The sequence below is a fragment of the Urocitellus parryii genome, chromosome 2 (genome assembly GCF_045843805.1).
Source record: "Urocitellus parryii isolate mUroPar1 chromosome 2, mUroPar1.hap1, whole genome shotgun sequence".
Lineage (NCBI taxonomy): Eukaryota > Metazoa > Chordata > Mammalia > Rodentia > Sciuridae > Urocitellus > Urocitellus parryii.
Genome location: NC_135532.1, coordinates 119,211,575 through 119,236,601, shown reverse-complemented (window position 1 = coordinate 119,236,601; position 25,027 = coordinate 119,211,575). Strand labels below are relative to the sequence as shown.

The 25,027-nt window shown below is 33.2% G+C and overlaps 1 protein-coding gene and 1 non-coding gene across 4 annotated transcripts in view; both read left to right on the top strand.

Annotated features, from left to right (window-relative positions):
* Tsc22d2 (TSC22 domain family member 2) overlaps window positions 1–25,027 on the top strand; it is a 49,785-nt gene that overhangs the window by 10,518 nt on the left and 14,240 nt on the right. Inside the window, exons 2-3 of one of the 3 annotated variants that reach the window (XM_026408159.2) lie at window positions 2,959–3,030; window positions 22,743–22,771. The exons of 1 other annotated variant lie outside the window; for it this stretch is intronic. In XM_026408159.2, the coding sequence (XP_026263944.1) occupies window positions 2,959–3,030; window positions 22,743–22,746 (76 nt within the window). In that variant the 3' untranslated portion in view covers window positions 22,747–22,771. The remainder of the gene's footprint in view (window positions 1–2,958; window positions 3,031–22,742; window positions 22,772–25,027) is intronic. One more of the 3 variants, XM_026408157.2, reaches the window with a different exon arrangement.
* Window positions 20,236–20,344, top strand: LOC113196341 (U6 spliceosomal RNA). The gene has a single exon (XR_003302540.1). It is a non-coding gene; the product is annotated as a U6 spliceosomal RNA (small nuclear RNA).

The following is a 25,027-nucleotide window of genomic DNA, read 5'->3' as shown; positions in this document are numbered from 1 at the left end:
TAAAGTGTTTTGTTTTGTGTCATTTTCTGATGCCCTATTTTCATGTACTTTGAATAGTCGTGATAGACCATTTAGTATATAAAGTCATTAGGAATATATTTTGTTCAATGATTTTGAAAATGGCTCCAACTAGAAAATCAATATTTTCATTTAGGTAGTTGAAACACCACAGTCCTAAGAATTGCTTGTTGGTTCTGTATTTAGAATGGTTAGGAAACTGGTTTCAAATTTTATTTCTTGGACAGAAGACAATTTGTGGCCAAACTATATAAAGTTCAATATTTTTTAAATAAATTTTTACATTTCAGTTACCTTTTGATATTTTTGGGTTTAATAGACTGTAACTATGAAATTATTCTATTAACAGTTTTCCTTGGACTCTTAATCCCTCATTTTTTTTGACATATTACCTTTATTTTATTTGTTTATTTATTTATTATTATGTGGTGCCGGAGATCCAACCCAGTGCCTCACGCATGCTGGGCAAGTGCTTTACCACTGAGCTACAACCCCAGCCCAAATCCTCTCAATTTTTATGCCATTTCAAAACAGAAGTCTGATGATCAGGCCTGTTAGTATTTACAAATGGCTCTTTTTCTCTCTCTTTTTCCCTTAGATTTCTTGATAAGCTAGGTCTCAGAGATTTGAAATCTTTTATCTATGCCTGTTAATACTTTGATCTAAAGTGTTGCTACTTGCTTTAAAAATTGGAAGGGGGACACTCAGTTTATGGGTAACATTTTACTTGAAATAGTATTCCAGGAACAACAACCAAAAAAACTTTTTTTTTCCTCTCTTTCTTTTCACCAGTGCCTGCTAGAATTGTGCATGTTAGGCAAGCACTCTTGTCACTTAACTTCATCCCGTTCCAAAATCTCATGTCTCATAAGTAGGCACTCTAAATTTTTTATCTTTAGAATCTAGACTATTTTTAAGTTTTCTATGGAGTATAGACTGTATAACTCCAAATGCCTTCTTCATTTTGAGTATATATAGAATAAGTGTTAATTTTCAGCTTTTGCAATATTCTTGACATTTTAAAGATAAGTTCATTGATTGTATTTCATTTTGTAGGTTCTTTTCACACTGTAGATATGTTTTTTTTCCACTTTATATTTAACTTATAAGAGAAATTTTGCTGTTATGCTAAGAAATGCTAGAATTCCGTAATTTAAGTCATATGACTTTATTAAATCCAATTTATTTGGCAGATGAATTGGCCAAAATCTGAAGTGTTTTTTATTTAAATGTCATCCTCATATTTGAGCATCTTTAAAGTTCTTGTTTATGAATTTTTAATTCCAGACTTGGAGAATAACTTCTAAGTTTACTTTGAAGGGAAGTATTTACTACCTAACTCTTTGAGTCATTCTGTCTAAAGTTGGGGTCTCTAAACAGACCTGTGAGGACATCAAACTAGTTCCCATATGGTCCTACGCAGGCCTGGTTTAAAAAAGGGGGGAAAAAAAACCCAGTTGAGTTTCCAGTTGGTTCAGCTGGTTTTCATTTGATTTGGCAGACTGACTTCTAAGTACAGTTACATTACACAACTTAATTAGCCTTCATATGAGTTTTGAAATCAGAGTTCTGTTGTGCATTTGTCTTGATGATCACTGATACTTGAGTACTCTTGCAGTAGACCTTAGAAATAGTTTTCTAACTGTACCCATAATTCTGCAGACTTTCTAAATGCACATTATTAGGGCCTCAGAATTACATTTGTGTCATTTTGTATACAAAATGATAGCTGTTGAGCATTGACTGTATTCCAAGAGATTTAGGTATTGTCTCAATTCTTCAGTCATCCTGAGAGGCTATTAACAGAGATTTAAAGAAGTCAAAATTTAGTGCTGCTATATGTTTAACTTAGTGGTTTAAGAACGTAAACTCTGGAACCAGATTACCTTTCTAGGTCTATGGCATCAGGCAGATTACTTCTGTTGGATCCAATTTTCTGATCTGTGAGATAGGAATATATAAATCTTAGACCTTTTAGGTAGAGCTGTTGCAAAAGTTGAGCTAATAAACATAAAGCACTTAGAACAGGGTCTCTTGTGCAATAAACATTTACATTGTTAGATGCTACTATTCTGCTGCAGCAAGGATCAAGAATTGTAAAGATGATGTGACAGATATTTGTTAGCTCCCCTAAAGTACAAGTTGATGGTTAGGGAGACTAGAACCATGCTGAAGAGGAGGGTGAACTATTAAGAAGCTGGTTTGTCAAAGGTTTTGTTCCCTAAGAAACTAGTCCGGAAACAAGGAGAATCATGCATACTGGGACTTGCCCAGGTGAGCCATCAGTTAGGATTCTGTGCTGTTAGCCAGAATGATAAAAGTGAATGATAGTTATTGTAAATAAGCTTTTACCTTTTAAAGGGGTGTTGTATTAATGCTAGCTAGAAAGCTGCTGTTGCAACCAAAGTTTTTGCACCAGCCCAGAGAAAAACCACATGTAAATATGTGAATTCTGAAGGTAGAAATGTGTCAAGTCCAACCCAGGAAAGGACTCTTTTTCATTCTCAAATACTTCCCACTTCAGCATATTCTGAGAAAGGTATGACTTAACATTTTACATGAACACTTAAGAATAGCTTTATTAAACTGCTAGACTAGTAGATATTATATTTAAAAGGCAAATATGGGCTGTAGACTAGTCACATTCATATGTAAACACAATGTCACAACTGGATGCTAACTAACATTTAAAGTTTTATCTATTACCCCTTTTAGAAAATTGATCCTGAATTATTGTTGGAGTCTATTGGATTTTTGTCTAGTTTTTAATTTCTTTCAAAGTGTTTTAACAACTTTATATGCTTTTTTCTTTTTATTTTCAATAAAGCAGTTGCACTGTATTAGAAATCTAAAATTTTCCTTCTTTTTTTTTTTTTTTTAAAGTAGTGATTTTACTGTATATTCTCAACCTCATTTCCATTTGATTCTCGGATCTCACAGGAATCCTTCAACTGCTTTCTACCAAGCGTTCCATTTGAACACGTTTCAGGAATCAAAGAGCCTCTGGGATAGGTATGAATACTTACATATGGAATGCATACATGCAAAAATGTATGCATGAATTGCTTTGCATAAAACTGATCTTTGCTGTTTTAAGAGGGAAAATCACGTGGTATCTAGCATGGGACAAAGCAGCAAAATAAACCAAAAGGACAGTATATATATTTTATAAACATGTTTTTTTTTTTTTTTTAACTGAATTTTGTGCACTTTATATTTATTTTTTTGAAGGATTTATATGTTCTGTGTGTGAATCTTATATTAAATAACCACTTATTTTAATCAAAAACATATTTCTGTAGTAATTTTAATTTTGTGCTATTCTATATGATTTCTATATAAAAGCCATGATAACGTAAAACAAAATATTATTTCAAATTTTAAAATTGGAGGAAAGACAAGACCAAGGTATCAGAGTAGTCATTGTTTAATTTTTGATGAGACGTTCAAATATCCAAGTTGGTTCTATGGAGTTCATTAGATATACATTACTGATTTGCTAAGCCCCAAAACAGTTTGCTTTCTCACAGAAATGTACATATTTTACTTTCAACATTAAAAAATACAGAAGAGTTTCAGAGTTGATTTTTGAGAAAAGATACTTTGGTTTATCTTTCTGCTTAGCATATATTTTAAGTGAGTGTATGCTCTGTTCAATTATTTTTGCTGAATATTTGTTAGCACTACATCATTTGATGTTTAATTAACAAAAGTTGAGTACAAACAGTGTTTTTAAAATTCACACAAAGCTTGTTAGATTCTTTTAACTCTGCCTGGCAATGCATTTGTGTCTTTTGGTATAGTTTTGGATAACAGTCTGCTCCATCTCATTAGAAAAAGTATTGCTAAGTGCATGTACATATCATATTAAGACATGATCTATATTGCCTAAAAACAGTAAAACTTTCTTTTAATCCTTAGGCTTGATTTGCTTGTGTGTGTTATACTCTAAAGGTATTCTCTAACAAAGTACCTTTAGATGGTGTATCCCTTAACACAAAAACACTTCACCAAAGGTGTTTTTAAACAGTCACTTTTTGAACTTTATGTTTAAAATTTGTAGCACCAAGTTTATAAAATCAGTTTTTAGGTATTTCTGCTATAGCAGTACAAATTAATATGTAAATGTAAATTATAGCATGAAACAAGCATGAAGGTTTAATTATTCAAATAGCTTATTGGGTGTAGTCAGAGTATGAATACTTTAGGATGCATCTATACTTCATCTAAAGAAAAAGGGAAAATTAGCACTCTATTTTAAAATGTAGTAAGTTTTCAACTATCTAATTTTGACAAGCTGCCATAGCAGCGTGAATACATACATTATTTTCTCAAAGCAGCATAAAAAGATTTGAGCTTTATTATGTATAATTCTGTTCTAATATTAAAAGGCTTCCTTTATTTTATTGCAAAACAACAAAGAAGTTGACTGCTCATTTGTTGTTACAGCTAAATACTCCTTTATTTATTTTTGTTTTATAGATACCAGAAATTTTAAGGTGTCAGAAATGAGGCAAGTTGCTTTATCTGTAGTTTTTCATGAGTTAAAATATTTTCTCTTCTTCAAAGCCAAAGAAGCTAATGGCTACTTGTCTATGTTAATGCCAAAATATAATCAGCACTTACATTCTAGATCTTTAGATCAGCCATTTTTCACTATAAATTGGCCCATTGATACCAAGGTGACAAGCCCAACCTAATGGAAATTGACTAATGGCTTCCTTTTGATTTTTCAACTAGCTTATTAAGTACTCAGTTGAGAAAAACTGTGGTTGCTAGATCCATTCAGAAGTTTAGGGGACTGAAAGTCCCTTACTTTATCTACTACATAATCTACTTATTTTAGGCATAAACTTGCCTGTCAGTATGGCCAGATATTATATTTCAAGCTTCAGTTTATGAGATCTTGGAATGCTTTTCAGTAGGGGCAGCCTTTATGCCAGTTTTCATTAAACATGCCCTAGATATCAGAAGATGTCCACCACTTTTGTCCTAACTTGAAAGACTGGTACTTTTGATTACTGTGTCTCCCCCCCCCCCCGGCTGCCAACCCCCATCTCAAGGATTCCTTGAGTTTGGCTGAGTCTCTTTTTAACCAAAATATGAGTGATATATTTTTCTCATATTGATTTAAAATTCCCTAATGGTCCTTCATTTCCTTTCCTATTTAAATTAGCAAGTTGAAAAGCTTTTCAACAACTCAGCTGCCTCTTCCTGTATTTAGATATTCTCTCCTGGGATATCCAGGGGTTTCCTAAATAGTACTAATATTGAAGCTCTTCTCAAGCTGCCTTTTCCATCTTTCTGTATATGCCATCATAGTTTCTGACTTCCCTACTTGCAGAATCCTCAGGGAATCAATCAGTAAAACTATCTTCAAGTATTAGGACAGTCAACACAGATAGCTCAAAAATAATCGACCTCTTCTTAGGAATGCCAACTTATTATAGTGAATAATGTAGCTACATGATTAGCTTTCTAGGAGATATATCTCGTCGTAAAGTCAGTTTTTTAGCGATGTTCTCGTGTGTTAGTGTTTCAGAGCAGTAACTGTAAAATATGACTTTTTTTAAACTTTGCAAATTTAATTATTAGCTCTCTTAAATCTACAGAATTAATTTAGAACCTATCCTGCTAGTCACTGAGGATCAGGCTCTCATTGGGAATCTATAAAAGCAAACAGCTCTCAAATATAAAAGCAAACAGCTTTCAAGGTCAGTAAGGCTGAAGGAGAACTAGGGAGAAGAAACTTTAAAGGAAGAAATTAGGTAGCTTGTAAGAATTTACTCTCATTGATAAGCACTTGCAATGTTTTCATGTTCATGAGGAAATTGCATAAATGTAGCAAGAGTAGCAATTGTTAGGTACACCATCCCCTTGAGTCTGCTTGTTCTTTTTTATGGTAGCACCACTATTTAAAGAGAAATTATTGGAGAGTAGAAGAACTGGGTTATTAAAATGAATGTCTTAAGTAAGTTTATAGAAAGTCTTTTAGTAAATATTTGATGGTTTTTGTTAAAATATTTAGATTATTCACTTATATCTAATTACATCTGGTTTTTAAATTACTGGCTAAAAAGTATGTCTTTAACCCAAGTATTTGTGTTAGAAAAAATTTTCATTCTTTTCATTGTACATTACGAGATTTCATTTTTTAATCTAGAAGTGAATTAGCACTAAATGTTTCTATATCAATAGCATGGGTACTTTATAAAATAATTTGTTTTGTTCTGTTCATCCTCCAAGAAACTTGGGTCTATTTTTAACCAATACTTGTTATCCCATATAATAGAACATGTTTCACAATTTGGGTAATATAATTTTTGAATGCTCAGTAATAGGAATATTTAAAAATCTTTTTAATGAACCGCAACTTGTATCAAAAAAGTACACCATTCATAAATGTACAGTTTAAACTGAAAACAAGTGTGTAACCAGCACCAAGATCAGGACATAGGATATTATAACCCTCCTTCATGGCCTCTTCATACCCGCTTCTAGTCACCTTCTCCCTGTCCTAACTTCTGATACGCTATGTAATTAGTGTACTTCCATACTATGTTAGTGCCTAGTGTTATGTTTGAGATTCATCTGTATAGTGGGATACTTGTTGGGTATTGGTACTGGTTAAATGTTATCTCCCAATAATTATGTGTAAGTACCTTAAGAATATAGAACTGACTGAACCATGTTGTAGCACCACAAATAGTCCCTGATAATTTGTCCTTAGTACCTAATAATTTATCTACATTTCACTTAAGGACATCTAGTAGAGGGTAGTCCAAGAAGCCAACAAGGACAGGTTTTTAATGACCCTTTAGTGTTCTTCACCTCCCTCCTTTTGATCCTTCCTCCTTCCCCTGCCCCCCCTATTTATTACTTTGAAATAATTTTAGATTTAAAGTTGAAAAAATAATGCTGAGGGTTCCCGTGTACTGTTTACCTAGTTTCCCCCAGTAAACATATATTCAGGGTAACATATATTGTTGGTGTGGAGATTCAGTTAACTAAGTATACTTCCAAATTTCCAGGTTTTCCTTCAGTACTTACTAAAGTGGCTGTGCTCACAGGACTCCTTTGTATCATATTATATAAATGTTTTTGTCGCTAGCTTATTCTGTAGTTTTTATGTAAGAGGTGAGCCAAGGTAGGACAAGCAGGTAATCAGTAATACTTTGAGGATCAGATGAAAGCTATACATATTCGCTTCAAAGCTCATTGTTAGATCCCAGATTTAGATAAAAACTTAAGGACATGCTTATAAAATGTTCAGATGACATTAAAGCAGGCAAGTAATAAAGTTATTATTGAATGATGACATTTATTCACCAGTCTAAGGCATGTACCGAAATTGAGAAATTGAAAGAACTGAATATGGAAATTCAGGGAAGTTGAAATCTAGGTTGAGTAAGCAGGTGAAGTAAAAAATATGTACAGATGTGTTATTAGTTGACAAAATTTTTGTGGTATGAACAAGTAACAGGCATAAAATATTAATGTAATTTAGGCAGTATTGGTAGAATAAAACAGGACAAGATAATGACATTGTATTACATTTCTGTAGGCTAGTAAATCTAAATACAAAGCATACTAAAGGCATATGTTTGAAATTTAAAAAAAATAATAAAAACTAGAGAAGTTACTTTCCTTATTTTCTACTTGGATAGCCAGGAAGGTGTTATGTTAACAAGCAGGCTTGGGCTTACTTAAAGAAAGTAAATGGGGCTCCTGGGAAATAGTTTTGCCCTCACTAGAAATAATAAATCTGTCTTCATGTGTGTTAATCAGGAAATTGATTTTTTTGAAGTTTAGACTCAGTTACCTTTAAAATGCCTGCTCCATTGAATTTGGTCCCCCATGTAGTTCTAAATGAGAAAGGAAAAAGGTAACTGTTGGAATTAAGCTCCTTTACTTCTCTTTTGTCATTGTTGCCCTTTAAGATCAGCAGATCTTAAAGAGCTAAGTATTTGCTTAAGGAGTGGAAGGCTAGCAAACTTCTGTGCCTCATTAAGAAAGAGCCCCTTGTCAGACTAGCAAGTGGGGGTCCTGAATAGGGAACCAATGGAGCCTCCTTCTAACAGTAAGCTTATTGGAAATGAGAATTGCCATGGACGGTGGTAGTAAATGAAGCCCTCACATGTAACAGAGCAGCAGCATATTAAATACTACAGAATTCTTCATTTTGTGGTGCCAGACATTGGGAAAGTAACTTTGGGGTAGGGGGTACTTATGTGTTATAAAGTTAGAAATTTAAGAAAGTTAACTTCAAGTCATGAATCATACATGCATGGACATACATACATGCATGAATCATACATTCAGTTCATAGTTGTAGGACATAAAAACAGCTCTTCCAGGGGCTGGAGTTGTGGCTCAGCGGTAGAGTGCTCCTCTAGCAGGTGCCAGGCCCTGGGTTTGATCCTCAAGCACCAAAAAAAAATAAAAGTATTGTGTCCAGCTACCACTAAAAATAAAATTCTTAGGAAAAAAAAAAAAACAGATCTTCCAAATTTTTAAAAGCCATGTACATGGTTTTCAAAGTGATGCTGTCAAGATATAAGTCAAATTCTTGTTATGTAAAAATAAGAACAGTATGTAGAAAGGAAATACAGTTATATATAAAGATGGTGAATGCAGGTTTGGGGGCTTTTAGTGAAAGATGAGAGAAGACCACATAAAACTGTGAAAACCATGCTGCAGTGTTCTGAAAACAAACCTTCCTACAAATTTCAGTAAAGTATTAGATGTTTGGTCATTGCATAAAGTAGTCAGTCATCTGTATCCACGGGTTCTTCATCCTTGAATTCAGCCTACCTCAGAAAATAATTTTAATTGCATCTGTACTGAATATGTACAGACTTTTCTGTCATTACTCCCTGAACAATAGAGTATAAGAACTATTTCTAAGTATTTACATCGCATTAGTATTATTATTAATCTAGAGATGATTTAAAGTATACAGGAGAATGTATAGATTATATGCAAATACTGTTCCATTTTACATAAGGAACTTGAGCATCTGACCTGCAGACATCAAGGAAAAACTGGCAATAAATACTTATCCCAAATTATAGACGCTTGACAAAAGATTTTCATTTTGCCATTTTAAGTATCTTCTGAGAGATCACCTTTCCTAACCAGAAGACTAAAATCTTAAAATTTCACTTTTGCTTAATAGTACAGAATGAAGCTAAGGGAGAATATCAAGAGAAATTTGCAGTTCTTTGACTCAGCAAAAGTTTATTGATTCCTAAAAGTAAATGCTGGGAGAGAACAAGATTAGGACAACTCAGTACTGACCTTGATTAGCTGGGTCTACTATGGAAAAAGATGGGCAAATACATTATCACAAGATTAAAAGTGATCTGTCTTGTAGATCAAGCATTTTGTCTTTCAAGAACAGCTGGAGGGATTGGTCAAAGTTGCTTCAGAAGGTGACTTTTTAATTGGAAACTTAAAGATGGGTAGAATTTGGTCTTGTAGAACTGAGGAAAAGGGAACAGTTCACTTAGAGGAAATACAGAACCACTGCAAAAGGACAGAATATATGGGATAAGAATAGTTCAGTTTGTTGCCTAATATATTTGAAGACAGCTGAGAAGAGAAGCTGAATTGGATAGAGACCAACAATACTAGAAAGGTCTCCAGATGAAGAAGGAATAATTACCAGAGAGAAGGAATTATTAGGTTTTACAGCTGCTTGAATACTATAGGGAAGCACACAAACTTGACTTCAAAATGTCAAAAACCCTAACTGGGAAATTCTGGTACTATTAGAAAGTATTAGTGAAGGAATTAGTTTGGAAAGAAGAAAGTGATGAGGTTTTTGTATTTAACTATTTTATAGATAAATTGATGAGCTGGTGGAAATATTCAGGGTGCACACAGCTGGGTGGAGAAATTAAGACTAAAAGAATCTTTTGTTTTACTTTGTTACTTATTTTTAGAGTTCAAGCTTTAATAAAGACCAAGATTTCAAAGAAGGAAAGTAGGGTAGGAGGGTCAAGCCAGGACTTTGAGCAACACCACTGATGTTTAGAGAACAGGATCAAGTCTGAAGAGGATAAGTGATTTTAGAGACAAAAACACCCTGGGAATATGTTTTCTAGCCAAAGAAGGGAAAATATTTGAATCTTTATTTTTAAATAATTTTAGATTTACAGAAAAAAAATGTGAGAATAAAACAAAGAAATTTAATAGTCTTCATGCCAAGATTCATAATTAACATTTTATTATATTTGCTTTGCCATCATAATATTTAGAAACCACTTAGTAAGTTGCAGTCTGGGTGTGGTTGCACATACCTATAATAATTCTAGTGGCCCAGGAAGCCGAAGCAGGAGGATCGCAAGTTCAAAGACAGTCTTAGCAATTTAGCAAGGCACTAAGCAACTCAGTGAGACCCTGTCTCTAATAAAATACAAAATAGGGCTAAGGATGTTGATCAGTGGTTCAGCCCCTGGTACCCCCACTCCAAAAAAGAGTGAGTTTCAGATACCATAATCATTTGATCTCAAATACTTCAGCATATGTTTCCTAAGAAGATTATTCTCTTACATACCAACAGAATAATTACCAAATTTAGGACACTTGACATTACTATGCTGTTGTATAAGGTGAATATACAGTTTCTATTCAGTTTCTAACAATTGTTCCCCAAATATTCATAATTATTTTTACCTGATCCAAAAGCCAATACAGAACCATAGATTACATTTAATTATAAAGTCCTGTGTAACAGGTATTTCAATTCTGTTGTCTCTTATACGATTATTTGAAATGTAAATATTGATAAAAAAAAGTGCTACTGTTCTGGATAAAATACTAGGGGAAAAAATGTATCTGCTTAGCTAGTTCATATTATTTGGGAAATGAAAGACAAGTGAATACTGCCTGAAATCTAGATGGAACAACTAGGATTAGAGAAGTTTTATAAGGAAAGTTCTATTATTTCTCAAATTTGGAGGAGAAATTTCAGAGGAGGAGAATATGCAGATGTTAAAATGAATGTGTCCTTTAGAATAGCAAGAGGTATATTCATGTACTTTTATTTCCTGTACATGGTGACTTTTTTGCATATGTATTAAGTTGGTAATTTTAATTATCTTGAATTGGAAAAAGAAGTATAATTAGACATTTTTACATCATTACTTGGGTTTACAAATTATTAACTATCATTTATATGTCCTGTCCCCTTAGTTTAATACTGATACTTAGGTGGTTTGTCTGCTGCCAGATTGTTAACCATAGATCTTACATCTTAAATAATGAGATCTTATCTCACTATTTGAACTGGTATTACATTGGTTCCTTGACATTTCTTCTCTTAGTTTTTCTGTAACTAAATGAACTGGTACACCCAACACACTGACATCGACTTCTAGCCCATTATTAAACTTCAGAACTGACAGTGAGAAATTATTCCTTTACTGTTTCCCCATCATTACATGTTTCTGTGTATTTGCTTACTACCATCATTATTTAATAAATATCTCAACCTGAGTCACCCCAATCTGCTGAGAGGTCATTACAGTTATTTTCAGGGTGAAATTTAGATCAGATGAGAAGGTGGTAAAATTTTTGTTTTCATTAAGATTTGGAGTTTCAAGTAGTTCAGGAGAAAAATGCCTCATTTTCTAGTATAGCTCACATTCTTTGTAGGTATATGTGTGCTCATGCTCCTAGAAATATCCCAAATGACTCAAATGAGGGAATATCTTAGATTTTTATGATGGGTATAAACCTTTTAAATTAGAAATTAGCTTCTGTGTTTAGGCTTTACTTGACTACTTCTAAAATATTTTTCATATTGGACAGAAATAAATTTAAATGATAATAATTTAGAATGTATACCCAATGCTAAATATCCTCAAGAAAGAGCATTTTTTATGCCAATTTATTTCTTTATTATTTTCAAAGTTTAAAGGTCATTGATTACAAATACTAACAGATTTGGAAGATGCCCTTATATTTTTCAGTGTTTAATTTGTAATATTTGGACTAGAAATAGTGGTGTCCTCAGTATGTTACAAAATGTGTTCAGGCAGCGTGACTCTCATCTGTTCACAGTTACTAAAGTCCACAGACTGAGGATTGATTTTTTTTTTTTTTCCCAACTTCAGTATCAAGACTAATGGTACAGTTCACAGTGTGTATTTTCTACCTATAGTAAGCTGTTCTCTATCTACACACACAACACACATTTAGGAATACAAATAGAACTTGTCCTGAAAACCAAAAATATCTTTCTGTATGTACAACTAGTAATTAGAAAAAAAAAAAAAAAAGTATATTCTCTCTAGTCCTACACACTATTGGAAGAGGAATAAGGAAATAAGGAAGAGAATTGTAACTAATCCTTGTTCTGTTCATCACAAAATTTCTATGTTTATTTGCAGCAGATATTTCTACTTTCCATGTTGCCAAGTCCAGGAAATGTTGCTAAGTATATATCTAGGATGGTCATAACATACTTTGTCTCAAGAAATTAGATACCACTTCTCAAAAGCATAATGTGTGATATTTCTTAATTTTTTTTTTTACATTTCTTTTCCTTTATATTGACTATTACTAATAAGCTCTAAGTTTTTCTGTTAACAAAGTATGCAGGTCCTAAGTGCATATTGAGAAATATGTATATTGTTTTGTATATGTTTCTACTACTTTTGAAAGGACCAGCAGTAGAATTCATTTGTGAATAAACATGAACTGTTAATAACAAATAGCTTAGAGCTTAATGAAATTGTATTTTGCATATCTTTCACCAGTAGGTGCATTTGATATGCAGCCTAACACTTTTCGTATGTGCACACTCCCAGACAGGTATAGCTCAGTCAAAGAGCCCCTGCTAGCATACCCAAAGCCCTGGTTTTGATAACCATTACCACAAACACCAAGAAAAGATGCATGTTATTAGTTTTTTTTAGTATAGCTAATAGTTAGTTGTCTCTTACATTAGATCTTGGCTCAACCACAGATAACATGAGCTTTCTTACAGTTGTGTGTCTTTTTGTACATTTACTTCATGGAATATAACTTTCTTTCCAGTGTTGTTATTTTATCATGTACATGTGGACTGATTTTTTAAAAAATAAGTTCTATCTTTGATATTTCTTCTACAGTGATTTCCCAATACATAATCTATGGAACAACTATGTTTAATGTATTTGGGGCATACAGAAAATGCCACACTTTCCCCCTTTCTCCACTAAAAAGTAAGCATTTCAGACCTTCAAGAGCAAGCATTTACTATGATTAGGCTTTTCTTTTTTTTTTTAAGCCCCAAAACAGTATAGTGAACTTTCTTGAACAGCAGGGTAAAATGTGGCAAAATATTAATAGCTAGTGTTAGATAATTTTTAGAATATTTTTAAAGAAATGTAGCTTACAGGGAGCTGGGGATGAAGCTCAATCGGTAGAGTGCTTGCCTTGCATGTACCAGGTCCTTGGTTCAATTCCCAGCACCTCAAAAAGAAAGAAAGAAATGTTGTTTACACTTGAAAGTAAAATTTGATATTCAACTAAGCTGAACATATTATGGTAGAATGTTTGCCCAACACGTGTGATGCCTTGGGTTAAATCCCTAGTATGGCACCAATAAAAGGTTGCGGGTAGAGAGGATACTTTTAGAAACTCTTAGCAATTTGATTTTGCATATCACTCATTTTTCAGATAATCACTTGGAAATGGCAAATCATTCATCTTTTTGCCCTCCTGCTTACTATTTTGTCCTAATAATATAGATTTTCCATGAAAGAAAGCGAGCTAAGAGATGACAAACATAAGCCTAGTTCTTACTGAGCTATAAGAACGTTTAATGGCACATTGTCAGTTAAATGGGATTTTTCTTCCTCAAAAATGGAAAAAGAATGAAAACATTTCAGTTACCCAGTTTCATTTCAGATTTTTAATAAGAATTTTCTTCAATTTGGAATTTAGTGATTAAAACTCTTCAAATATGACCCCTGTACTTGGTAACAACTAATTTTAAAAATAAATATTCAGGAAAATTTTGATATAAAAGTTTTGTATCTTTTTAAATGTAGAGAGCTCATAAGCCATGTTCGTATAATGCACACACCTTTAAATTTTCTTCTATAAGTTTCATTGTAAAATACCTGAATGCTTTCATTCTGGTGTAATTCTGTCTTCCAAAGGCTTTCCAGGCATTTATGATAACAATGTATGTTTGTTCGCAAGCCCTTTAACAGAGGGTCAAACATTCTGCTCTTTAAATTACCAATTCATCAAAGCCTTGCACACAAGGAAATGACCAGCATTATTGATATACATTTCAGGAAGAACTGATTTTACTAAATGTGACTGCATACTGGATCTTCTCATGGAATTTGCCCCACAAATAATAAATCATCAAAAATAAACATTTAAAAAAGTTTTTGGAAATATTTTGGTTGAGAGGAAGTAAGAGCTGCATAAAACCTTTCTACAAATATTTGGTAAAATGTTAATGAAATGACCAGAACTTTAAGCTGTTGTTTATCCTCATAAATATGGATTTTTGCCTTCACCAGGTGATTTCATTATAAAACTGTGCTTTGAAAAAAGACAAAATGTGTTTGTATGATTTTGTTGAAGTCAAATGTGTTGTGAGATTACATTTGGAAAGATCATATTTGTAAATAACCAAGTGTGACAGAAGAGTTCCCTTGGAAGTTCAGGTCTGCAACAGCATAACCCAGTCCATGCATGTGTGTCAAATCTATCTTGAGATAGCTGCGGAATTTCCTTTATAATACTCTTGAAGTTTTCTATAACTTTGTACATACTGATCTTCCTCAATAATGGCCTCTTTCTTTCCCCTTTCCCTGTTGCCCCATTATATATCATTTTATTTAGGGGGCCAATTTAGGTAAAATATGCCCACAAATATGGGATGTCTTTTCCATGAATTACTGGCAACTAAAAGTGTAAATATACATTCGTATCAAACAGTGTTTTTAATGATATTATTCTTCAGGGATTAAAAAATATGCCCAGTTGAAAACTTTCTGGTGAAAATTTAATGTAATTTAGGATGATATTCTTAACAAGGTAGTATTTGTCATTATTAAATCTTTCTATCCCCAATTCTCCATTGCCCGTACTCAGGACCACTACTGAGTAGAATACATTATTATGTCTACTATATAAAGTACTTAAAAATTTATTCATACTAACATGTTGTCTATTTTAATAATTGGGCAGTGGAGACAGATTCAGATTTAAGAATAAAAATCAAATGCTATTGTAAGCATTTAATGATTCACATATATCATAACTGATCCAGCTCTAATTCGAAAATCTTTTCTGTGGATGTGGACCCAAAGTAGAACTCAAATGCCATTCTATAGGACCACAAAACTTTCTACATCAGATTATGTGGTATTAAATCATAATTTCTGGATCATGATCTTAAACCTTTAATTGGTTCCATTTCTAGTTGAGTCTTCACTAACAAGTATTCTTGATGGCCTTGAAAGTCCATGTTGAAATTTAAAGTTCAAAGTAACCAAATCAAATATGAAATTACTTTACATTTAAAAATATTAAGTACAAAATATCAGTTGTGTAATCATGGTAAAACATAAAATTTTGCTATAAAAGATTTTTAAAGGCTATTTTATTAAAACACTTATTTACTTAAACTCTTTGCTAGAATTTTTTTTAGAATTCAGCATCGGAGGAGGAATGTGACATAATAATGATCGAAAGCCGAAAGTTTAAAAGTTGTGATGCCCTCACATGGTTGGAGGGTTATTCTAGCTTCTAAGGACTGAATGTTGTCCACAAGAGTGTCTCATCAGGTCATAAATTGGTAAGACTTAATGGATTAGATTTTATGTATTATACCTGATGTTATTGTATTGACATGACTATTTATGAACAAAATGAGCACATTGTATTACTAAGAGTATAGTATTAAATATAAGTTAAAATTTGAAATTTTAAATACTTGGAGTATGTAATCTTTATTATATGAGGCTTAAGGCCATATCTTTGCAGTGGTGTTCAATAAATGCATCAGTTTTAAAAAGAAAGTGAAATCCTGAATTACATAAAAATTTTTAAATGTTGCTGTTGGATCTGCTGTAGATGCTTACAGCATAGTGGAGAGCCCAAAATACTTCGAATTATTATTCCAGGAGATATTTGATAAATAATATCATTTTTCTTTTTAAAAGTCCATTTCTTCATAAAATATAGCTTAGATTAATTTTATTAATGCTTTTGGGGATTTTACTTTCTTGATAAAAAGGCAATTTTCTTCTAAATGTTTCTAAAAGAAAGCCAAAATTTTTACATCAAGAACACCTAAGATACCAGTGTCACCTGAAAATGATATATTAGAAGTCAATACACTTTTTTTCGTATGCCCTGAAAATTAATTCCTCTCAGAATTGTACTCTTCCTAGAAGAAAAATAAATTTTAACTTGTTTTGTGTACATTTTTATTTTGCTTTTGTTTACACAGCTGTAATGGGGGGGTGCTGTTAGAATAATAGAATTTAGCTCAAGATTTAAAATTTTAAACTGAAAATCATCATATTTTGCAAATGAAGAAAAAGAATCTGGGTTAAATTTTATGTCCAATTATTATATTTGTAGAATTAATATTACTAAAATGTGGTTACCATCAAAAATTATTTGAAGTTCTTTATTGTCCAAAAAGTTCCCACCATTATGTATATTTATAATAAACCAGTAAAAAAAATAGGGGTGGGGGGCAAAAGGCCTAGCCAACTAAATAGGCAGTATGTATTTCAAACTTAACCAGAGGTGGGTTATTTTCTTCCTTCTATGCACTCATACCCATTCTATCTTTTGAATAATATTCTAAATTATTTTTGATATAGTACTCCATAGCTTCATGTTTATCATATTCTCTAAAGTTTCTTAAATTAGTATTTGGATCAATTGAAGTCTGGAAGGAAATACAACAATAAGTTGTTTCTTATCCTGTATACTTTTCTGTTTTCTTTATTTTCTTTAACAAATCTACATAAATGATTATAAGGAGAATAATTTCTCTAGGATATCCATATTTAGTAGGGCTTCAGAGTATTGGAAACTCTGGAATATGGGGTAGCATTTTTCATATGTTTAGGTTTCTGTGAAGGGTTCAGAGCATTTGTCAGATTTTCAAAACAGTTAATATTGCTAGGGAATATTTTGTGCCTAAAAGGACAAGCCTTATTGGGCACTCACGTAAGTGGTATATGAGAGAAATTTTCAACAATTATAATGATTCTTAGTGATATTTATCCAAGACTAGCTTATTTTAAGTAACCATAAGAATGATGGGACAGATCAGAGCCTGGCTGCTTCTGGCTTAGGAATTTCATAGTTTCAGACCCTGTGCTCAAGTGTTGATTGGATTTCTCCACAAAGGAGTTTCAGTTTTGCTACTGAGTGGTTATTATGTCAGGCACTGTGCTAAGTATTTTTGGCACATTTTCTCATTTAACTTTTAGATACTATCAATATCTTCAGTTTAACAGAAAAGGAAATCAAAAGCTTATATAGGTTAAGTAACTTGCTCAAGTCATGTGGCCATTGAGTGGGAGCTAGGATTCAGATCTAACTTTCTGACTGGAGCATAGACTCTCAGAGTGCTTATATGCAGAGTGACCCTGGCTTACTTGAAGTGGTAAGACAAAGGATTTTATATTTTATGAAGGTGTGAATAAATTTGATTTACCTTGAACTTAAATAGCAATGAGTCATCCTCTACTAAAATGTCATCTTTTAGAGTGTTGACCAAAAATACATGTTGTAAGTTGCTTACTGTTCAAAATTACTTTGTGCATTAGAAAATATGTTCAGAATTAATGTTTATGGTTGTAAGCACAAATGTGTATTAGATATATACATATTTTTAAGGTCTAGTACTTACTAGAATAGTACTATAGTATTAAGTATTATATTAATATTATATATTAATGTTATTAGTATTAAGTATAACCATTAAGGAACTCACCCCTTAATATTCAGAATTTTTAAATAGCAAACACTAGACGGCATTTAAAAAAATTTTCTTGAGCTGCCAATGTTCCATGTAGAAGTTGGAAATATTATTAGATATAAAACTCCCTACTGAATTCTTCATGAGAATTTCTCATTTGTCCTTAGTTTTGAATAATTATATTGAGAAACCTCTTTTATGCCTATTTTAAGAATTTGAGGGAGGAAAAGAAAGAATCACTATTGATACATGAGGTTTTCTTACGAGAACCTTTGTATATACCCTTTGGGTTGTTTAATTTTTCTCTCATATGAGCTCCAAACCTTATAACCTGTTCCCTATATTTAAGTATTTGTAATAAGGTTCCTGTGTGTTCAAATAGGGTTTAAAGTTAAATCTACAGTAATAATACTGCTTAAAATAAGTACAAGTGAAAAACCGTAAGAATTTGTTTGCTTTTCAGTTAAATTGAATTTGTTTGCTGATAAGTAGAAACTCAATTTTCTCAGTGTCATGATTAAGAATATACAAATAATTTCATAAGTCCCATCAGAATATGAAGATCATAGTTTTATTCTTCTTGATAATGCATTTGTATCCTAACTTCTTTAGTAGTAATATATCTGACTTTTCAAGATTAAAACTATGGAAAGTTTGGACAGTAAGACCAAGTTTTTAACACAGTTACTATCTCAGCATTTATATCCTCCTTTCCTGACTTTGTGAACATATATAATGTTCATCGTTGGAGTTGTGGTTGATAAGTAGCTTTTCAATAGTTTTAAAAATGTTTAATTAAAAACTAAAGTTAATACTGATAGGTGAATGGTTTGTAATTTGGACTGATGTGTGATACTTTGACATCTGTGATACTGTCCCTTCATATTTTTCTTCTTGCACCTTGTTGGTAGTTTCTACTCAGACTCCTTGGCAGGCTTTTTTTCTGTTTGCCCTTCTAAATATTTTTGGAGTCCTCAGGATGCTGTCCATACCCTCTTCTAGCATTGTTCCTTATACCAAGAGCACATTAGTGCCTGTGTTTATCTTCATGCTGTAGGCAGACGTGTGCTCTAGGCACTCACACCTGTTCCCTGCAGCCTAGGGCTCTCCTTGCATTTTCATTTCCCTGATCTCCCGCAGCTCTCTGAACAAAGTGCTGCCAGTCTGCCAGTCTGATGAGTGTCTCTTCATCCCATTTCTGTCCCATTTCCCATCCCCCTGTTCTTTCTACTTGGAACAATTTTTTAAATGTTCTTTTTTCTCCACCCAGCTATGACACTTTCTCTATTAAATATTTTTTCCTGACTCTAGATATTATTTGTTCCCCAAACATCCTCTAAAATCTTGCCCTATCTTAGCATTTGCCATATCTATAATTTGTATGTCTTCGGTATGTAAAAATGTAAGCTCTAACCCTAGGGTTATGTTTAGTTGACATTATAACTGCAGTGTCTGGTAAATATTTAAATATATTAAAATCCCTCTGAATGTAGCATCCCATAAATCAGTATCTGTAAAGAATATCAGAAATTAAATACAATTAGAAGCAAGAAACAAATGTAGAAATAGATCACCTATTTTAAGTCATTTCATGATGTTTAAATTTTGGCCACTGTAATTTACCACTACAAGTTATATGGGTAACATATTAAGTGTTTACCATGAGCCAGACACTAATGTATTATCTCACTGAGTCCCATTACCTAGTCTTGTTTTTATCTCCTGAGAGGCTGAATAGCTTGCCTGAAGTCAGTATCTTTAAAGTAATGGAGTTGAGATTCAAGCCTAGGTGTGACTCCAGATAAAAAGCCCTTTTATTCATTACCACCTCTCACAGCTTACCTTGAGTCTAGAATTATACATTTGTGTTGGAAGGGAATTTAGTGGCCCACTTGGATCATGTCAACAGTGTACCTTGCAAGTTGTCATCTTTGAACATCATTTACCTTGGTCTCATGGTCATTTTTTTTAAAAATCAGTTTCATGTTTAAACCTTTTATAAACTCTTCCTGTACAACAGAGAAGTTTAAAATGTGAAGCAGAAAACTCAGATGATTGCCATCATTTGAAGTACGTTAAAGAATGTTAGCTGCACTACAAATTCTGTGGAAGGGTTGAAATGGTACATTGTCTAGTTACTTCTGTGTTTTTAGAGCTGCCCTAATAAGTAATATGGATTCCAGTTTTTGGCCATGTAAGTCAACAATATTAGTACAAACAGAGTTTAAAAGTTATTTTTCAAAAATAGATGAGGAGTGCTGGCTTCGGCAGCACATTTACAAAAATTGGAACAATTTACAGAGAAGATTAGCATGGCCCCTGCGCAAAGATGATAGGCGCATTCGTGAAGCATTCCATATTAAAAACAAAAATGGATAAAGAGAGCTGGGTGCAATGGTGCATGTCTGTAACCTTGGGGGCCTGGGAGGCTGAGGCAGGAGGATCATGAGTTCAAAGCCAGCTTCAGCAACAGTGAGGCACCAAGCAACTGTCTCTAAAAAAAATGCAAGATTCTGGTGAGAACAAGGCTCAGTGGTTAAGTGTCCCTGAGCTCAATTCCTGGTAACCCTCCCCACCCCCCCAAAAAATAAGGAGACATTGTTTAATATCTTAGTGATCATGAGGATATCTTCTTCACTTCTTAATTATTGTAATGATGTAATGTCCTCATTGGAGGTCTTTATTTGTGCCCCTATCCACCAAATAAAAAGTGAAGTACATCAGAATTTCTTCAGACTCCTATCTAGCACACCGAGAACTTCTACTTTTTTGGTGAAACACGTGCCAATTTGAATTATCTTCTTTATTAGACTAAACCTGGAAGCCTTTTTGGCCTTTGGTTCCTTTCACTTTCTCCTTTTAGATTGAGATTGGTCCACTCAGAGAACTCATAGATTTACAGATGACTCTTCTCTAAATCCGTGATTCTTATGTGAAAAAGTTTTTGTCACTGTTTTTATCCAGAACATCAGTAGAATTTTTTTAAAACTCCACTTTATTTTCCATGAAGTTTTCCACTACTTTTACTGTGTTCCAGTGGTAACTCTTCTGTCAGTTTCTAATAGTTTAAATCACTGTTAATTTCTTAGATCATTGTCCTACCATGATAAGCCCAACATAACATCAGATCATGACAAACTTATTAGATGCAACTAGGTAATAAAATATTATTACCTGTGTTAAATATAAAATATTTCCAAATATTATGTCATTCAATATTTTTCTTTGAGTAATATATTTTATTTTATATCAACTCATATCAAACATGTAACTCATGCACAGTGTTATAATGTAGACCCTTGAGTCTTTAAGCTTTAATTCAAGAGAGAACATCTGATAAAAACAACAAAAATGTGGAAGACTCAGAGAGGTGATGCCTATTGGCAAGAAAGGAAGAGGGCTAAGAAAGCAAATGAGGCATACCATTTCAGATGACAGTCTCCATCTGGCCTCTAAATTGATTTTAACAAACTCCAGGTCATGATAAAAATTAAGACTTAATCATAAAAGATTTTACACAGACATGTGCACATCATTGTAAAATTCAGTCATGTCTAAACTGTATAATTGTTATTCCTATAAGAAATCAAGGACATGGATCTAAATTGAAATGAGAAAATGTTGTTAGCTGTTAAAAACTTTTTGTCACTGATAGTGTATTTATTACAGTTCTTATTGAGTGAAAAACTATTATAGTAGTCCTATTTTATACTTTATCGTTTACACCATAATCCCTTTTTGACTTAGGTAATTGTAAAGCAGTGATTGACAAGGACAGGAAGTGGTTTAAAAGCAAAACAATGCTTTATCCCACAGTTTTTTATTTGTTTTCAGTTGGAATTTGTTGAAATTTCACATGAGAGTATTACCTGGGATATTTTAGTTACACAATTTTTTGGAAACTTTTTATGTTGAGTTAAATTAATCCAGATATGTTTCAGCAACCTATGAAAAAATTTCCCCAAGTAAATTAAGAATATTTTATTCTAAACAATGCAACTTTGAGACTCTAAAGAGGAGTAAGAGCTTTATTAATGTTCAGTCCACATGAATTTTGTGTTTACTAAGCCACATTATTAATTTAAATCTCAGGTTGAACAAATTTTATTAGCATGTATTCTGTGACTGGGTTAAGTCTTTAACATTAGACTAATTGAGTACAAAATATCAAGTAAATTTATTACAGCATAACTAGGATTGTTTAATTCTTTTGGTGAGACATAACTATAAAACCTTTTTCTCAGTACTGATTGATTTGTATTTATACCTTGCTGCCTCGGGAGCTTGACTTTTATTTAACTTATAATTTAAGATACACTGGGGAAGTAGCCCTTATAAAGTGTCAGAGCTCAAATTGATACAAACAATAGAAGAAACCATTTGAGGTTTGTTTCCCATGGTAACAGCCTCAATAGTCTTTAACAGCAGTCCTTCAGGTATATAAAACTGTGACCCCCTTGTATATATAGAAACTTGTTAGGATCACCCCACTAGTGAGTGGGTAGAGTTTGGATTTTAAAGCGGCTTGTCTTCTTTCAAAGCCTATGCTTTGAAATACTTCTTGGAGAATTCAGCTTTTTTACTTAGGCAATTTCTGAGAGGTTTTACCTCCCAGAATGTGTGACCCCAGCATGAAATAGAGAACAAAGGGAACTTCAACCAAGTGGTAGTAAGCTGATGACCTAGATAGCTTTGTGCTTTTCAAGGCATACATTCACCACCAAGGCATACATTGACCACGCTCTCTTTATGTTTATTGTAGGTGATTTCTTTGCTGAGAGCTCTAAGTTGGTAAGATTTTTTTTTTAAACATTCCAAATGCAAAACATTCATGGATTTGTTAAAAGTAAAGGTCAGATTTTCCCCAATACAGTATTCTCATTGTATTAAGGAGCAGTGACCATGCTTGATGCTGTGCCTTAGTCTAAACGAGAATCAAGCAACTGTCTCTTTAAAAACCTCTTGTTACTGTCTTATTCTGGGTTTAACTGTTTTGAAACAAATCCCTTGACAACCTTCATTTTATTTATTGCCATCCCTGGACAGTGAGGACAGATTAGAAAGGAATATAAAATAGCAAAGAAAAAATAAATTAACTTTGGAACAAAAACTGGGCTTTGGTTATTAATCCTAATGGCTAGTCTAATATAATTTTACTTTCTCATATATATTGTCCATAGAATTCGAGGGTTTGGGTTTTTTTTTTTTTTTTTTTGGTTTTGTTTTGTTTTGTTTTGTTTTTGGTACCAGGGATTGAACCCACAGGCACTTAACCACTGAGCCACATCCACAGCCCCCCTTTTTTTTTTAGTTGTTAATGGACTCTTATTTTATTCATTTATTTATATGTGGTGCTGAGAATCAAACCCAGTGCCTCACACATGTGAGACAATCACTCTACCACTGAGCTACAATCCCAGCCCCTCCACAGCCCTTTTTAAATTTGAGACAAGGTCTGTCTGAGTTGCTCAGGGCCTTGCTAAATTGCTAAGGCTGGTTCTGATCCTCCTGTCCCAGCCTCCTGAGCTGCTGGGATTGCAGGCATGAGGCACCACACCTGGCTAGACTTTTTCTTTAAAGCTATTTTAAATGCCATCCCTGCACCTTCAAGAAATAGGCATAAAGGAAATTGTTAGCTAAAAAAATTACCAGAAGCTATTGATATGCTCTTCATTGGTATTTGGATTTTGGTATACAATGGAATAGTCTTATATTCACTTCATTCAAGTGTCATTATATAAATGTAATTGAGAGGATTTCTTTGGAAATGGCTGCTTAGTTGAAAAATGCTACGACTACGTAGAATGCTTAAGAAAGAGGAGGCAAATACGAGATATTAGATCATTAGCTTTCCAAAGAAGGGCAGTTTCTTCCTAACCCCGTGATTTCCATATTTCTTCTTCAGATTTGGTTTTTTCCAGTGGCCCTACTTATCTTCTCCCATGGTTTGAGCCACCTGCCAAATCTAGTCTTTTAGGTCGAGGACAAGTGCTAGGTACCTGTTTCTTATAGCTTCTTTAGGTAGTCCTCCACCTGGATCTCCATTTCAGATGGAACATAAACGTGTTCTTATCAGTAAGATTCCCAGGTTTCTCCACTATGCACTCCCCCCTTATCCCACCCATATCTGGCTGCCTCCATATTAGGACACACTGACCATCTCCCAGCTGGTCGTTGTTCCAGCTCAGAAACCTCAGTCCTCCTTGGAATTTTCTTCATCCATAGGTGAATCCCTTTCCTCCACCATCTCTCTAACCTCACAGATTCACCATACTTCTGTTGTTTAAAAAACTATTCTCCTTGACCTCAGTATAGCACTTTCCCAAACTGTGATCACGCATTTTTCAGTGTTCTGCTATCTGCAGTTCTGCTTTCCCCTTGTTTACTTCAGTAACTTTTTCCCAAGACTTATCTTGAATATGACTACTAACTTTCCTTCTGTTCAACTCTAACCCTGAAAAAAAAGGAATGAAAAATAAACAATATTTATATGACTACACTAAGTTCCATAAAACTCTGAAACTAATTGATTTTTTAAAAAAAAGTCCATACAAAAACAAAGATATTGTGTCTGCCGAAAACTAAAAAAATAAATATTTTTTAAAAAATTCTCTCTCTCTCTCTCTCTCTCTCTCTCTCTCTCTCTCTCTCACTCTCTCACTCTCTAAAAAAAAATTTTTTTTTAAAAAAAGGACATATTACTTGAGGTGAGGCCAAACTGTAATGTGGATTTACTAATTCCACATCTAGTGATCTTTCACTAATGGTTACTGCCCAACTTAATATTCTTGCAGCCAGTATTTGTTGAATGTCAGTCATTGTGTAGAGAATACTGAGTGGCATCTGTCATTTTTTTTAATATATTTATTTTTTAACTGTAGTTGGGTACAATACCTTTATTTATTTTTATGTGTTGCTGAGGATCGAACCCAGTGTCCCGCACATACTAGGCAAGCACTTTACCGCTGAGCCACAAACCCAGCCCCAAATCTGTTATTTTTATAGGAGTGTTACCCAGAAAGATAAATGCTACTAAGATTTGGCTAT